Source organism: Onychostruthus taczanowskii, unplaced genomic scaffold, assembly GCF_017590055.1.
Source record: "Onychostruthus taczanowskii isolate IOZ18803 unplaced genomic scaffold, ASM1759005v1 scaffold6, whole genome shotgun sequence".
Lineage (NCBI taxonomy): Eukaryota > Metazoa > Chordata > Aves > Passeriformes > Passeridae > Onychostruthus > Onychostruthus taczanowskii.
This window is the reverse complement of record NW_024503679.1, coordinates 10,234,210-10,251,812: the sequence shown is the minus strand read 5'-3', so window position 1 is coordinate 10,251,812 and position 17,603 is coordinate 10,234,210. Positions and strand designations below refer to the sequence as shown.

At 42.6% G+C, this 17,603-nt stretch overlaps 1 protein-coding gene across 1 annotated transcript in view; it reads left to right on the top strand.

Annotated features, from left to right (window-relative positions):
- The window catches only part of ABHD17C (abhydrolase domain containing 17C, depalmitoylase), a 29,130-nt gene extending 19,559 nt beyond the window's left edge, over nt 1-9,571 (top strand). Inside the window, exons 2-3 of the mRNA XM_041418845.1 lie at nt 4,699-4,878; nt 8,051-9,571. Coding sequence (XP_041274779.1) covers nt 4,699-4,878; nt 8,051-8,270 — 400 coding nt within the window. The 3' untranslated portion in view covers nt 8,271-9,571. The remainder of the gene's footprint in view (nt 1-4,698; nt 4,879-8,050) is intronic.
- Nucleotides 9,572-17,603: the final 8,032 nt, after the last annotated feature.

The window sequence follows — 17,603 nt, the reverse complement described above, 5'->3', positions numbered from 1 at the left end:
GACCTGTGTTTGTGTGAATTCAAGGAAACTAGAGAAACTGGCACAGGGACACTTTTTATGTGCCAGGGTTTCCTGTGAATCCTGAAATCTGATTTTTCTTGTTTGACAGTTGTTACAGTTAACCCAAAAAAATCCTTAATCCAATGCCTTCCTCTCAATTTCATGTTGGCATTTAGACTGAAAATCTGCTGTAATTTCTCTGGTATTTTGGCTGACATGCTGGAGTGGTACTTGCTGAAGCACAATGCAAATTGCAATGGTTTGTTCAGATACTGTAAATTTTTTGCAATAATCATTATTGACTTAAGTTGCTAGTGTTGATTTTATTTTAATGTAAAAGTCACACAACATAAAATCATAGTCATTATATGCAATCTGCTATGTGACTTGCTTAATTGAGGATTTTTTTCTTTCTAGCCCCAAAATTAGATTTTTAGATTAATACGGCACTTATTTATGAATTATTTATGAAAATATATATGGATATCTTATGGAAGTGTATAATGATGCTAGGAAATACCTCCCTGTGGTTCTTAACAGGTGATCTAATTTTCTCTGGATTATAAACTTAGAGATAATGCCTTTTGGAAAGATGATAAATAGTATTTTGTGACAAATGGGTTTGTGCAAACAGAAGGAAACAGACTTGAATAGGTTGTGAAGAGCTGAGTACATGTATGTTCTAGTAAAGCTACTCTAAAAGTCACTATTTCCTCCAAACTGGAGCATGATTTTTGTTTTTCCTGATGTATGCTGGATTTTCTTTGTGTCTTGAAAATGATTTATTTAATTGGTGTTTGCTGGAGAAGGGAGTGCCCAGTTTCAGACTCAGTCCCCTTGCGAGAATGCAGGAGCTGGTTACCTCATTTTCCTGGCCTTGTAAATTTATGTATTTTGTGTGTTGTAAGGAAGAACTCGCCCATCAGTCCTTGCCTTAGTTTAGTAGCAGTTAAACACTAAGTCTCAACAGCGTTACAGAGTGGGGTTTGTGCCATCCAAGTACTCTGCATAGACAGTTTCTGAAAATTAATTTATTGCTGTTGCTGTATACAGGCTGGTCTCTATGCTTTCCTGTTCAGGTAATGGATAATGGGACAGAGAATATCATTAAAATTCAAACTGGAAATACAAGGTGAGGTTGGCTTCATGGATTCAGTAAAAGGACTGGCAAAAGGACTGGCCTCACTAATGAATATGTATTTGGCACTTTGAGGACTGGCAGCTTTGGCAGTGAACATTGTAGGGCTTCAGCTGTGACACTCTGGAGTCCCCACAGCAGCATTCCACTGGCACTCTGCACTGAGCAAGGAGAGAGTAAAAATAGCAATGGTAAACTTTCCAGCTTCATGGCTCAAAGCTGGAGCCCTGGGGGGAGCAGACATTCAGTATCTTAGGCTCATAATTAGAGATGCTTTGAGATAATACCTGGTTTGCACATAGTGCTGTCATCCAGAAAGTCTGAGGTACTTTGCATGGCAGTGGATGCCATCATTGGTGTTGTATGAGGAAACTGAGGAGGGACTGAGCCACAGCCAAGCAGGGCAACTGGAAGTACTGTCTCATCCTCCTTTGCTGTGCTCTCTGTCAGCAGTATTCCCAGTCTGCTGTATCCCACTGAGCTGCTGGCATGACTGAGGTCTCTTATTACTCTGGAATAAGTAGAAAAGTCTGCGGTGTGGATTCTTAATAAGCAGCTTCTGTGCACATAATTCATGCTAGCATGGGGAGACCAGAATTGCTGGTGAACCTCATTTGTATTTACTGAGGCAGAAACACAGGGTTAAAAAACCCCCAAAACTACTGTTATTATAGACTGTGGGGTGTTTTGGGGCCTTAGCTAGACCTAGCCTGAAGCTCTAGGTATGGGCAGCTTACTGCTTGTGAGGGTTATTGTGAAGGTTTCTGCACACCCAAATGGAGTGTGTAAGCCACACTGTGTACTTGTGGGTTATTGAGACCTCAATAGGCTGGAGAACTTTGAGCTTTGCCACCTGTGTTTGTGGATAAAGGGGAACAAAAATGCTTGCATCATTTATACAGCAGTAGCTGCAGTTCTGGAGTTCCCTTTGGGAAAAAAAAAGTATGCCTGCCCTTTTTCTTCTCTTTTTTCCATGAAGCTCTAGGTATGGGCAGCTTACTGCTTGTGAGGGTTATTGTGAAGGTTTCTGCACACACAAATGGAGTGTGTAAGCCACACTGTGTACTTGTGGGTTATTGAGACCTCAATAGGCTGGAGAACTTTGAGCTTTGCCACCTGTGTTTGTGGATAAGGGGGAGCAAAAATGCTTGCATCTATGGAGTTCCCTTTGGGAAAAAAAAAAACAGTATGCCTGCCCTTTTTTCTTCTCTTTTTTCCCCCTTTGTCAAAGCAGGTTTTTGCATATGCCCATGGTAACTGAGTTGTTTCCTGCTTTGGCTTTGCTGAAGGCTGATTTCCACATTGCTGTGTTGCCCTGCTTGTTTGGAACTCTCTGATGGGGCTCCACAGGAGAAGTGCCCAAGCATATCCAGAAATTTTCCTTGGCTCTCCTGCTCTGTCGGGTAGAGCACTGTTTCCACAGAGACCAAAGCTTGTGTGTTTCAAGGAAGTTATTTTTAGGGGCTGCTGTGTAGTTGGTGGAAAGACTTTCTTCCTTAATAGGAGAGCAGACTGTAAGAGGATTCCTCTTTTTCCAGAGTGTCTTTTGCCTTTTTCTACCATATTCTTTCCCTTTTTCTGTGTCATGCAATTTCCCTTTCACTGCTGCCTTCTTACCCATGTCTGCTCTTCCCTTTCCCTTTCACTTTCTGTATCACTGCTCCTGTTGTGCAAGGATCCAACACAAGGAAGTTTACAGAGAGTGAGGGAAGGACCCAGCCTCTGCTTGAAGAACGTTGTGTTTTAAAGATAAAGCCCCCAGGTGGGTTGGTACCTGGGCTTGCTGAGTCACCACTGGGCACTGTTTGTGAGAACACAGAGGATCACGGAGCCAAGCCTGGCCCTCAGCTCTCAGGACCTTGCACAGCTCAATTATTCATGGCCTTCACTCATGAGTTGTCTTGTGTCCTTTGGCCTCAGGATAAATAAATATTACATGTAGCTGTTTCTGCTGATGTTTGCGGTAAGCTCCTTGTCTCGCTTGCTGAGTGGTGGCCTAATGGTAAAGGGCTTAAAAAGATAAATCTGTTGCAGTAACTCTTCTGTCTTGAAAAGGGGAACTGTCCCTAAATAAAACAGCCCCAGAGATTCTTTTAGTTGTCAGTCAGTAGGAATGTAAAGCAGAAAAGACATTTGCTCTAATGATAGGCTAGGAGTACACTAATACCCTTTTACAATTATTCATTTTGTCCAGATTGTCACATTTCCTTTCTGTGGAGTTGGATACTGAATAGTTGTAGTGACGAAGGGCTACTTTAAGTTCAGATGTATCTCTGGGCTTTTTAAATGATGCTGTAGCCTGTATCTGATGTTATCTGGCATACTATGAAACAGATTTTTCTCTGGAGTACCTATTGTCACAACAGCAAGTTTCTCCCCTTACAATATGAGATGTTTAAAGAAACAAAATAACATCAAAAGGAGTTAATCTAAAGCTGATAAGTGTTAGAGAAAATTGCCATACTAAGGCGATTGGATGTGTTGAATTCTCTTGCCACCCTGTGCTTTCCTGTTATCGTGTGATTCTCATTCAAACATCTGTTTCCACACTCTGCTTATATTGTAAACCTTTTGGAAATGAAACTTCACGTTTATTGTGATACTGCAGTTCAGGATGGCATTGCAAAACCTATCAGCATTAATATCATTCCATGCCCACTGAAATGCCATGTAGGTGATCATGTTCCAGTCCTGTTGTCTTGTGTATCCCTGATGCTGTTGCATTTTTGCCTGTCTTTTAATATGATGCAACAGCTGGCAGATGGGCTGGATGCATGTGGTGCCTTTGGGGTGCATGCCTCCAGCCCTCCCCACCCAGCAGCTGGAACAAAGTCTGTGATGCCAAGATTTTGTTCCAAGGTCCTTTTAACCGAGTCAGCCAGGCTCTGCTGTGTGCTGGACCATGTCAAACACCAAGGGAGGAAAAAAAATCTGCTAAAAAAGCTGCACATCTCTTTAAAAACATCAGGCTGTGGCTGTGGTGATAGACTGCCAGCATCAGCTGCTGCTTGGTTACCAAGAGGATAAAATTTTACTCCTGGGAGATATTTTTATACAGTTGCTTATTCATATAACAGTAGATGCCAAAAGCACCCTTATGCTCAGCAGTATAAAAATATTAAGAAAATTTCAGTTTCACAGAGGCTACAATCCAGTCTAGCTATACTTCATCATGAAACAAGGCAGTCCTGACAGCCTGTGATTGGATGATTAGTACTGGATTTTTCTTATTTTAGTTATTAATTGATTTTTCTTTACTGTCATTTTCATTTTCTCTTTTGGCACATACTTGAAAGTTGAGTATTCTTCAGGCCTGCTATACACTTGCAAGCAGCTTTGTAAGGAAATTGAAACCTTCCAGGTGTACGTGGGGTGTAGCCTAAACTGCAGGGTTTGCTTTTCACTGTCACAGCAGTGACCCAGCACTGTAGATGGTGTAGACTGTCAAAAAGACATCTTTTACACAAATTATTTTCTACTAGAAATGTGTTCTTTTCTGTATGTGCAATATGTTGTGTTTTGGCTTTTTTGTTTTAAAAGCATCTTTCTTTTCTCTGCAGGTATGGTGTCAGTCCTGAGAACATTATCCTGTATGGCCAGAGCATTGGTACTGTCCCTACAGTAGACCTGGCATCTCGGTACGAGTGTGCAGCTGTGATCCTCCATTCTCCCCTGATGTCTGGCTTACGGGTGGCTTTTCCTGACACCAGGAAAACCTACTGCTTTGATGCTTTCCCGAGGTATGTGTCACTGCTGCAAGGGGGGTTCTCTACTCACCGTGCTCTGTAGGTGTTTACAAGGGACTGGTGGTGTGAGCAGATACTGAGACTTGTATTTGTTCCTCCCTGGTGGGGATATTGTAGGATCCTGATTTTGTGACCAAAACAAAGTCCCTGTCCTATCTTTTACAAGATATTATGCTTGTTTTAAGAAGCTCTAGAAAATTATATGCAACTGGTTTTAAGATAAAAAATTTGCTTTTATAGTCTAGTTTTCACAGGAAAAACAATTGCAACAGACCTGGAATATCCAACTATTTGGTAGTAGAGGTCATGGGAGCAGCATATATTCCAGGAATCTTTTAGAACTTCTCATTTGATCCAGTTTAAGTTATGGAAGAATATGAGAGGGGAAGCCAGTCTCTCACATCTCATGGCATGGGAAAGCACAAGTGAAAAGCTTAGTGGTCCATGGAAAGGAGAAGATAAAGCAGACACTCACTGAAGTCTTGGTCAAAACTTGGCTTAACTTCAGAAAGTTATGCTTGTGATAAGCATAGTAAGGAATATTCATTGCTTTTTTTTGTGTTGTTGTTGTTCGTGGTTTGTTTTTTTTTTTTTTTTTTTTTAATTTTGGTTACAACAGATTAAAATTAGCAGCTGTGGGAGGCCATAGGTAAAAATCCATATGCCTGAACAGCTAGAAGGAACTGTGATGAAGTAATAGTGGCTCTCACAGTTCCCGTGTTTAGAATCCTTTCAAACATATTATTAGTTAATTAATTAACTTGTTGGAGGTGCAGACTGAATTTGAAGTACTTATACTCCAGCTCATTCATCATCCTCACACCTGAAATCCAATATTTACAAATGCTTCTGCAAGAGAGGAAAAAACAAAGCCTTAAACCTAGCTCTGATTACAGAAGTAACAGTGATTAGCTGTTCCAAGCCAAATCAAATAACAGTTTTAAAAAGAAAAGTGGAAAGGGGAACAGTGACAGCAGATGTGCTGTAGCACTTGAGTATTTTATTCTTGCCCTACTGAGCTGTTCATTGCTGTCAGTCTGACTTTCCTGGTACTGGGAGCAGTGAAAATAAACAGCAGTGCTCTTTATGAATGTGTGCAGCTCAACTGTCTGTCTTCACAGTGGGAAACAAAATAGTTCTGTGTGCACCTACAGTGAGTTGCTATTATGTACATTTTACGTTGGGACTCCATGAGAATTTGGTCTCTGTAGATTTTTCTAGCTGCAGAGCTGTGTGGCTGAGAATACTAAGTAAGGCTAATGTGCAGTTTAAATACTGCTTTATGAGTCGCTGACTTGGCAATGGGACTCCTTCCAATCTTCTGCAAAATATAAATATTATCTGGCTTAATGGTCTGTGAATATATGTGAAAAAAATTGTTTCATTATATGAATACTGAAGTGAAAGGGGTTTCCTACAATAAATGAGAATTTAGTGTCTAGCCACAAAAATTATGCATGAACATCTCTGTAGCTGTATGTAGCTGATAGATCTATCATACCAAATCTTTCATGGGCTTAAAGCTTCAGTTTATACAGCATATTGATTGTAAAGTATTTACATTTGGCTATGATACTAATTTTGGGATGAAAATTATGGGGAAAAACAAAATCTGCATTATTCTGATGCCTCTTTTACATTGGGATTTTTTTTTTATTCAGTGTAGTTGCACACAGCTGAAGACCCACACAGGAAAAGTGAAATAAGGCTGCATTTTAATTTTAAGTAGTACCTTAAATGGCATGAAACTGGGGGTTTTTTGAGAAGTATAGAGACAGAGACAGAAATGTGTTTGCACTCAGCTGTTCACTGGGATACCAATGGCAGTTCTCTAGAATGCTAAATATTGAGGTTTGTAAGTGTGAGGCTTAGTGCTTCCGTTTACATCTCTTTAGTTAACTTGAATTTTCACAAAACTTTTTTGAACCTGTTTTTAAGTCAGAGTATGCTGACATCTGTATTTTTAAAGTAATTTTAAGCAGTCTTGATCATTTTGTAAGATCAATGGTCATGCCAAAATTGCATGCCTTCTTGTTCTTCAGTAGCAGGAAAGTCCAAACACCTTTTATTAGCTACCATAAAGAAATAGATTTGTCCTCCCATAAAATTGGGTAGTACCAGCACTCATTTATCCACATTCCTCCATTTGTTGATGGAAGTAGAGCAGGTAGGAAGCTGAGAGTTCATTAGCACATGGTGTCTCTGCACAGATTTGGAATCACTGGTAGCTAACCAGCATGAAATGGCTGGCTGGAAATAAAAGCTGGCACCTGTGTGAGGAGAGTCAGAGAAAGCTGCTCTTCATTGCTTGCAAGTTCATGTGCTACCAGGATGCTTCATAATTGGGGTTTTCTGGCCTGACCTCTTCACTGGGAAGGTGCCTTTGTCACTCTTCCCTTCTCTTAGAACCCATTTTCCTGTGACAGGTAGTCTCAGGCTATATTGGTCTGCTAAAGGTAGCTGGACAAAAGGAAGAATATTACTCTAAAGCCACTTTGCAGTCACAGCTGGCAGAGAGGCTGGTTACATGAAGGAAAATCCTGTGTGATTTCTGTGGTTTGCAGTTAAATATCCCCGTGTAATGCTCTTCTCCCACAGTTTTCTATTTCATTGTTTGAACTTAATCAATAGAACAGATTGTTTTCCTTTAGCTGAATCTGCCTAATTTGAGGGTTCAAAGACAGGTTTAAGCTCCATGAGCCAAAGCCTTTTTTTTTTTGTTAATGAAATCTTATGACTGGAATGTATTTAATTAGTTCCTAAGCTGTTAAATTGGAAGGTGATAATGTGTCATGTGAGAAGAGTCCATGCTTGCAGAATGTCCCATGGAATCTTACTTGCCTCACAGTGCTTTGTGTGATAGATACAGTAGCTCTTTTGGTGGGGGATTTTTGGGTGCCAAACTTTATTTGCATGCTGCCCACTCAGCCTTGTTGCTGTTAGCACTGGTGGGATGGTGGTGACGGCACTGCAAGCTCCTTTTTCACACATGTGTTTTGGGAATGAGCCTTGTCCCATTTCACTTGTGCATAATTCCAGTGGTCTGCAGCCATTTAAAAACATGCCGTGGTAACAGGGTTGTGTATCAACAGTTAAGCTTGCTTTCTCTAATGATGTGAAACTGAAAGCCCCAAACTGAGCTGTGTCTTTCTTTTCCTTCCCCCAGCATTGACAAGATCTCTAAAGTGACCTCTCCTGTGCTGGTCATCCACGGTACCGAAGATGAGGTGATCGATTTCTCCCATGGCCTGGCCATGTACGAGCGATGTCCACGAGCAGTAGAGCCCCTCTGGGTGGAAGGGGCTGGGCATAATGACATAGAGCTTTATGCACAGTACTTAGAGAGACTAAAACAGTTCATATCTCATGAACTTCCCAACTCCTGAAGAAGCCTACCTGATTTTACCTCAGTTACTGTGAACGGAAGAAATTACCTGGTTTTGCACATGCTTTAACTGGATAGCTGTAATAGCTTTATACTATGAAGAAATACCCTGTCTTGAGGGTGTTCTAATCAAACATCTGATGAAATTTGTCTTTTCTATCTGGAAATGATTCTACTAATGCACACAAATATGATCAACTACTGTAATTCCAACAATTTTTAGCTTCATTGCCCTGAAGGAAGTGGGAATCCTAGCTGCTTATGGGGACACTTTTTACCTAGTGCTGTATTAATTGAAGATCAGTTTTCTCTGTCTCACTTCAGATCATTTATAATTCTGTCCTACAAAGACTTTTTCCCCATTGTGTTCTCGGAGTGGAGAACACAACTGTTATGAGCTACAGCTTGTTCTGAACAATCATGGGTTCAATCTAAGGGAGTTCTTTCTCTGTGAAGTTTCTAGCTGTGGTATTGTAACTGGAAAGTTATTGTGATGAAGTTCCCCCTCCTCCCTTCTAGTGTTCTTTTGTTAACTTACTGATCTTCCCAAGTAAATTATTTAAATATACTTTTACCTGAAAATAAACAAACTACTATATGGGGCTAAACTCTGTAACGACCTCTCCATTAGTTGTATAAACATAACTGGAATATTCTTAAAGGATCTAGGGACAAAACTGCTTTTGTTTAAAAATAAATGTGTAAATTTACTACTAGAAAACTCATTTTAATATTCAGATTGTCTGAATAATAGCCATAACAGACATTTCCTTCTGTAAAGCATTCCTGTAGACTTTTTAAAAGTACTGTACATATTTGAATTTACATTGTGCATAGATTCTTAATTGGTAGTTTTAATTTAAGTCTAGTTACAATAAACTGCGAAATTCTGGTTTGTATATGATTGAATACATTTTGTTAAAATATGTTTTTATCCCTATATTATTTTGCTATTAAAGTTTTATAAAGTTTCCAGGACAAAAAAAAAAGAAAATAGAATTTACACATTTATGTTTTGATGAATTATGTAACTAAATTTTCATTGAGCTGATCTTTTTAGTTTAGAAGTAATTTGATTCTTTGACACTGGAATCGCACAGATTATGCATCAGAAATGCAAAACATTAAAAATTGTTACACTGCTAGGATAGGTCTAATTTTTCCAAATTTAAAGGCCTTAAATGTACTGTAAGCCTCAGATTGTTGTATAAATTGATTGCGATTGATTGCAGTTTGTGTCCTGTTGCTAGAGAGCAACACAGTGATTGTAATGGAATAAAGGATGCATGGATTAGAGCTTGCTCAAGTTTGGAATCTTATTTGGTGCATAATTTTCATACATGAGGAAAGTCTAAAAACATTATTTGATAGAGTAAGCTGGGTATGTAAATCAAATGTGCAAGAGGTTGTGTTTAAATGGTGTTCAGCTGGTTCTAAGAAACGAAAAATCATGATTCATTGCTTGGAAGAAATATTTGAACATAGTTATTATGAATTCCTATTACAGGCCTGCAGTCAATTTTCAGTGCTGCAAGTGTACATTGATTATTGCCTTGGCCCTATTACTGCAAAAGGGGAAGAACTTGTATTTTCACTTGCAGTGAAATGAGGACATGCATCCTGGGCCACATCACCGGGATCCTTAGGCTGGATTTGGGCATCAGTGTTGTCTAGATGTGACTTTTAACTGTCCCAGCAGCAGGGTCCCCCGCAGTTCTCTTGGTGACTTTGCCAGCCAATATTGTCAGGTTTTGCCTAATTGCCACCTCAAGCTCAGCATTTCCCTCCTGTATTTTAAATAAATATTCAGATACTTGTCTGATTTTATATATATTTATTGTACCTTCATAAATCCACAGTGGTTTTCTTCCATTCCTACATGTGTTGTTCCTGGGGCTGTACCCCTGTGGAAACCAAGCTGCTCTGTGTGGTACAGGTATTCAAGGTAATGTTGAAAGGGTCAGCCTGTCCCTGTAGTGACTTGGGGATTTTTACCTGATTAGCTGTGGTTTTTTGGTACCCACGTTGAGCTTTGTGTTGCTCTGAAACCTCAACCTGCAACGTTTCTTGTGACTGTTGCTACCCTTTAACAAACTGATATTTCCAACCTTTTCCCTATAAATTGATTTTTTGATTACTACTTTTCCAACTCCTGAAGTAATTTTGTGGCTTGCCTTTGCATTTGCTTTGTATTTTGCCAGTATTCCTCTGTTAAAGAGAACCCTGAATATGAATTCAACGTGGTTATTTATGTCCCATGGTCTCTGCAGTTGCAGGCACAGCTCACGATGTCCTGGCTGAACATGGATTTCCACTTGTACTGTCTTTTATTTGCCTGAATTCCTTCTTAACTAATTCTCAGAGGGGCCTCAGTCTTCTGGCATATGCCTTGTCTGGTTTGGTTTGTGAAGTTCATCTGCATTAAACTAACACAGATGTTTTGCTCTTAATTAAAATGTTAATGACTTATCATTGATCCACTGGTATGGATCTTCTTCCCTCTCTTTTAATTCAGTAATTTGTTTACCTGTTTCTTCCCTTAAATAATTTTCTTTGTAGTCCTATTCTTGTCCAATAGTTCTTAGATGAATGCTGATTTTTTTATAATTTTCTGATGTATGCTCTGCACAAAATAAATGCTAATAGTGAACCACTTTGTATTGTAAACTTGTATCAAAGTTTTAAGCATTTCAAAACACTGCTGGTCAACCTTGGAACTTGTAGTTGAAAAAATGTGGCAAAGTCATGAAGATGTGGCTTCATCCATGACAGTGAATTTCAGGTCCTCATTACTTGAGAAAAAAAAGTTTAATTTTTTTTTTTTAAAGGTTTAATTTTTAAATTATATGAAAGGGGATGATGTGAGGTTGTGAAAAACAAATTTTGGGCTTAAAAAAATAGTCTGTTCCAGAAAACTGCTAACATGCTGTAATTTAAATGTATAATGTGAGCCTTTACAAGAACTTGTTATGCATATTTTAGAGCTATCAAGGTGTCACTGTAAAAACGGCTCTGTGTGCCTGGATAAATTATGCAACGGGTCTCGCAAAGGTGTGAGTGATCACTAACATTTTGTTGTTGATGGGGATGCTCTGTCCATTTTTCCTGTGTGACTGACCATTTTTGTTCATGTAGTGCAGCCGCAGGTGATGTACAGCTTGTTTGCAGAAAGGTAAGATGTGGTACATCTGTTTACTATCAGTAGTTGTCTCGTGTTTGTATTTTGGAAAAGGCAGAGGAGAATATTTGTTACGGCTTCAAAGGTGTGGTTTTCCAAGGAGTCTGATATGTATCCTTCTAAAATTTATGTAACTGTTACAAATTTTACTTGTGCTCACCTGGAGGCTTGTTACTTGTGTCGCCTCTGCTGCGGTTTTGTTCCTCGTTCTTCCTTGTCACTCCTGTAACTTGTGCCAGCTCTGCTCGGGCTGCTGACCCTGGAACTCTAAATACCCAAACCTGTATTTATGCTTAGCATTGTACACATCTATGAACTCTGTATTGCATTTGCTTTTTCTAAATGGTGCTAAACATAGAAGTAGAGACCCAATGTACTTGCTTCCTCTGGTTATTCATTCAGCCCGAAAACTGGATTGTTCTCATTCGGAAACACTTTCTTCCTCAGGTCTATTCCCGTGAAAGCAAACTAATGATCTCAGTTAAGCCCATTTAACTCATTTCTCTATGTCCTATGTGGAACTCTCCAAACATTGTAGGTCTGAAATTTAGCTCCAATGCAGTCATTTGTACTCCAGCAGTGGGTAAGGGTGGGGTGGCTCTTTGATGGTGGGCACTCCACTGTTGGGAATGAGGTCAGGCACAGAAACTCCCTGCTGGGTCTGTGTTGCTTTCCAAGTCCAGTGGTAATACTGAGGTCAGATGGGTGTGAATTCAAGGCAGGAGGTTGCACTTGGGTCTCATAGCTTGGGTACAACAGTAAAAAGCAGGAGCTGGTCCTTGCAGCAGGAGAATGAGCCCAGCTCCTTTGACTCTGCCATTTTGCAGATGAGTTTCTGCAGTAATGAAATTAATTTTGCAGAAAGTGTAAGGGTAACATGCCTGCTGTCTTAAAAGAAACTCCAAGAAGACCCCTACACCATTAGTAGGTCAATTATAATTACCTTCTGGTTCCTGGAAGGGTAAAGGTGCTTTGCTCTGGGTTTCCTTGGGCCCGGTGCTGGGAGCGCATCACGTCGCTTTCTGGAGTAAAACCGTGTGCTGGCTGTCCCTGCGGGCTGTGCTCGCCCCGCGTGGGACAGGGCTGTGCTTCCCTCACTCCAGGGGCTGGAGCATCCCCGCTGTCCCGGGCCGTGCCCCCGGCTGGGCCAGCCCCAGCCCTTGTTGTGTCCTGGGGGATCCCCCGGCCCTGGCTCCGCGCCTGCAGTGTTCGGGCTGCGCTGCGCTGAGCGGGGCTGCCCGGCGGGGGTGAGGAGGGGCTCGGCGGGGCTGCCCCGCTGCTGCTGCTGCTGCAGGTGGTGGTGGTGGCGATGGTGGTGAGGTGATGATGATGGTGGTGATGGTGATGGTGGTGATGGTGATGGTGGTGGGTGCTGCCCGTGAGCGCCTGGGCTGCCGGGCAGGCGGAGGGCGAAGGCGCTGCCGCAGCCCCGTGGTCCAAGCGCCGTGCCCGGGGCCCGGAGTGGCTCCCGCAGCCCCGGCGGGGCGGGGGCCCTACTGCCAGCCCGGGCTGTCCCGGGAGAGGAGGAGGCGCGGAGCCGCTGGATCTGAGCCTTGCTTTATCAGGAGAAGCAGCAGAAGGAACACACGCCTCTGGATTACGCTTGGACTTCAAGGCAAACATAGGTGGCTTGGTTTGCTGTGCCTCTGGAGGTGACTGCATGCAGTGTGTCTTTCGTTTATTTTCTCCTTTTGTTTCCAGGCCTTATTACTTTAAGAGCTGCTTTAAACTAAGAAGACATCGATCCATAGTCTTGCTTATCCTAAATGACGTTTTTCATGGCAGTTTGTTCTTGGAACTCGCAGACCTGCTAAAAGATTTAACATCATTTACATTTCAAGTGACTCTGCTGCAGCAGTGCCATTAGGAACACTTTGGATATGCCTTTTGGATCTTTCCTTTTGCTTCAGACCAGGACAAGAGGGATGGCAGCAGTGCCTAACGTCCTCCTCTGCATGGACCATCTGTAAAATATAACTGCTAGGACTAAGATAAATAACACAGTTACACTCCAGGGATGAGTTATAGCCATGAATGTGCATTTTCATACATTAAATTCCAAAATATTAATAGAACACAACTAATACAATTAAAATAGGCAAGCAATCCCCTGGACCAAGTCATAACTACTTGAAGTTGATAACTTTAATCTTGAATCAAATAAATAACAAACCTAAAGCTTCTCAAACATCCTGATCTGGGATGCCCCTCTAGGAAATAGAAAAACAGTCTAAAAATTTTTGTTGTCTGCTTAGAAATGAAAGAGAAGGCTTCAGGCACATTCCAGGGCTCCCAGGACATGACCTCCAGCCTTCAGCAGCGTGCTGTTACATTAAAACATTCACCATTTCAAACACTCTTGGCAGTATGCCGCTGAGTTTTGGGTTCCTTGTCCCTTTTAATTATCAGAGCTTTCTTTTGTGTTTGCAGCCCTACTTGTCGTGAAGTCCCAGCCTACTTATGTTGCATGTAATTGCTTTATTGATCCATTCCCCAAGTGTAAATTGAACTTTGGGCTCAGCCTGGAGGAAGAAGAGCTGGATAGGGGCGCTGCTTTAGAAGAAAATGTAAGCTCCATAGAGTCCCAGTTGCCCCTTGCAACTTTTTATCAAGAGGATGAAATTGCTGTGGCCTTTGAGCAGCCACAGCTTCACCTGGGTACACCAGAGCAATGGCTTTAATCAGCAGGCAGAGACAAGGAGCAGCTAGAAAGCAAAACGGAGCCTTTAAATCCAAGTTACATCTGTTGGAAAAACAGAGTCTGTGCTGGACCTTGGGACTGGACAAAAGTGCAAATGGTTCAGCGGGATTGTAAAAGTTTCCTTCCTTAATCAAGAATAAAAAAGTCTTTAACAAGAATAACAACATGACCAATTTTTTAAAATGTTTTCCAGAAAATTAATATGGAACAGTAAATTTTCTTTTGGTGATTGGGTTAAGTTTTTTTTGGGGGGGAGGGGAAATCTGTGCAGTCTTTGAGTGTTTGTATGAATAATGAAGATAGTTTTCCTGAGCATTAAAGAGTACTTTAAATGAAAAAATAAATATAACCATTATTACATTTTATTACCTAAAACTGATTTATCATACCCCTCCTGATTTGGCCTGTTGAAACATTCGGTGTTTGTCAAAGTGGTGCAGTGTTCTGTAGCCAGGGCTGCAGCAGAACATCCATAAATGTAGTTTTGTACACATATATTTTGAGGAAACAAACTCTGTGGGATTCTTTGCTTTTATGTGTAATAGGTTCAATGTATTTATAATTATTTCAGAACATAGCTCGAATCCCAGAAGTTCTCTGTGGGACATGGATTATGCAAGGCTGTTGCCCAGTAAGAAAACCCTTCCTGGGACTGTGGGCTCTTACAAACCCTCCAGCCTGTTCAGAAGCAGCTCTCTCTTGAGTTATCACAGGAGAAGTTTGCTAAGTCAGACCCTGGGCCAGAAGCCACAAGAAAAGCACTTGTCCAGTGAAGTATTCCTTAAACACTTCTGATATATTTTAATGGATACCTTTGGGCATAGCTTGGCCTGGAATCTCTCTTGGTTTTGCAGCTGAGTTCAAAATGCCAACCTGCTCAAAATTCACATCAGTGCCCTCAAGGTGATCCAGCACAAGATGAAGCTGTTCTTGCCATAGAAGATGCTCCAGCTTCTAGGGAATGTGGGAGTGTTGTCTCAAGGCCAGCAGCCCAAGACCTTCTCTCTGACCCAGAAGCAAATGATTAAACCAAGAAAAATGCCAATAAAGCCCAAAGAGGAACAAACTGCTAGGTACACAAGGAGGAGATGTGGGTTTGGTATCTCAAACACTTTCTGGTGCTGGCTGACAGGAACAACGGGGCAGGTGAGGGGTGGGCACTGCTGGGTGCCAGGTTTGGGTGGGTCCTGTGCCGTGCCAGGAACTGCACTCAGCGCTCAGGCTGAGAGACAGCCGGGCTCGGGGAGCCCAGTGCCCAACAGGATCAGTGGAGGATGGGCAGGGACAGCAGAGGATGGGCAGGAGTGGTGGAGGATGTCCAGGACTGCTGGAGGATGGGCAGGACCAGTGAAGGATGGGCAGAGTCGTTGGAGGATGTGCAGGAGCAGTGCAGGATGGGCTGGAGCAGTGAAGGATGGGCAGGAGCAGTGCAGGATGGGCAGGAGCAGTGAGGGATGGATGGGCAGGGTTGCTGGAGGATGGTCAGGAGCAGTGAGGGATGGATGGGCAGGAGCAGTGAGGGATGGATGGGCAGGAGCAGTGAGGGATGGATGGGCAGGGTCGCTCCGGCCGGGCCGCGGGGCAGCGGCTGTGCAAGGGCGCCGCCTCCCGGCCGCCCGCGGCTCTGCAGGGACGGTCGGGTCCCGTGTCCCCCCGAGTCCCTTCCCCATGTCCCCGTGTCATCCCCCGTGTCCCCGTGTGTCCCCCCGCGTCCCCACCGTGTCCCCCCCGTGTGTCCCCCCCGTGTCCCGCCCGTGTCCGTGTCCCTGGGGGCTCCGGGCTCGCACACTGGGTGGAGTCTGAGCTGTTGCCGGCCCTGCGGGGAGCCCCCCGCTGCCGGAGTTATCCCGCGGCGCCTCCAGCGCTCCGTGGGAACGGGGTGCTGCTCAGGGGATGCTGCCTCCGCTCCTCCTTCCTTTCTCGAAGGAAACAGGAAACCGCCCAGCGAGGGAGTGTGCCCGGGAAAAGAAATCACACAGGGGGAACCTCCCTGCACTCGTGCGCCAGAGCTGAGTCCCTGGACAGGGATGTCCGTGCCCTGCGAGTCAATTCCGGCAGGCCACTCACTCAGATGAGCTTGGTTCTCTGCCCTGGCCTTACCATGGAAATCTCAGCCACCGATATTTGGTATCGAACAGCTCCAGCTGTGTTTGTAGGCAAAGCATCACAAGCACTGCGACACGGGATGGCCGAGGTTGTCTCGTCCCTGGCAGCCCATTACAGAAAATGACCCGTTTTTGTTTGTTAGGAAGTAAACTGCAGTTTATAACCCACAATAGCACTCGGAGGAGGGCTCGGCTTGGTTATTTTTGTGAGGAAGAGCTACACCAGGCGTGTGTTGGAGGCAGTGAGCATTAGTCACGATTTCTCATTTGCAGGTGTGAGGTTGTTTGGGAGTGTTCTCACGCTGTGGATGCATCCTGTAACAGAGGGCTGTAAACTTCATCCCAGTGCTGCTGCAAAACAGACATCAGCTTGGAAAAATGAAATCTAAAGAGTGAAAGGGAAAGAGTTTAACTGCCAAGCACCACTCTACAGATTGTAATGGGGACTTCTATGTTTACTTTAAAAGGGGACAGCAATTTTTAGAAAGCAAGGTGATATATTCAGTCACTTTTATTCTGAAATTTTCTTCCTCAGGCCAGTGAAAACTTAACATGGGGTGAAATGGCACTGAAATCTTTCATCTGAGATGATGGCTCTCAAAAAAAAAAAAAAAAAAAAAAATTTCAAACTAGTCTATTTCTGGCTACAAAAGAGAAAATGCTTTTAATGGACTTAAACAGTACTCACTTCTTCAAGATTTTAGCTGCTTTTTGGAAAATTCCCAGGTAAGCAGGGGTGACTTTGGCTTTGCTGATTGCTCTGTAAGGCCTGCACAAAGCTTAGCACTAACCAAGCGTTTCCATTTACCTCTACTATTACTATGTTAGATTATTGATGCCTTTTATTTAGATTGCAAGTTTGTGAAGTCTTTTCCATGAAGTAAATCTTTTAAATAACATTTCTAGGACCCTGGCAGATGTAAAAGACTCAGGTCCTCTTTGAATTTTGCACTTCTACCAATGTTGAGTTCAGAGAATTTAGTGTGTTTTAAGACAAAATACTCTTATTTGTCTTGCCTTGCCTGAAAATTCCACCAGTAGATAATTTTTTCTTAAAAAACTGAGTGAAGCCTCCTATACTTCTGGTAACAACTCTGTGTTCCCATGACCTGCATTCATATGTGCCATATTCAGATAAGGAGGAGGCACGACGCTGACTAATGCTGCTTTTTTGGAAGGAAAATGACAAAAGCTATTTGAGACAGGAATAGAAGTGCCAGCACTGAATGACAGATGAACAGCTGGTAGCAAAGGTGGCAGCTCTAGCATTTCCCTGTATTTATGGAGTATTGAAACAAGGGAGTGTTATCTGGATTCGTTTTTCTGGGCTGGATTCTTATCTTCAGATTC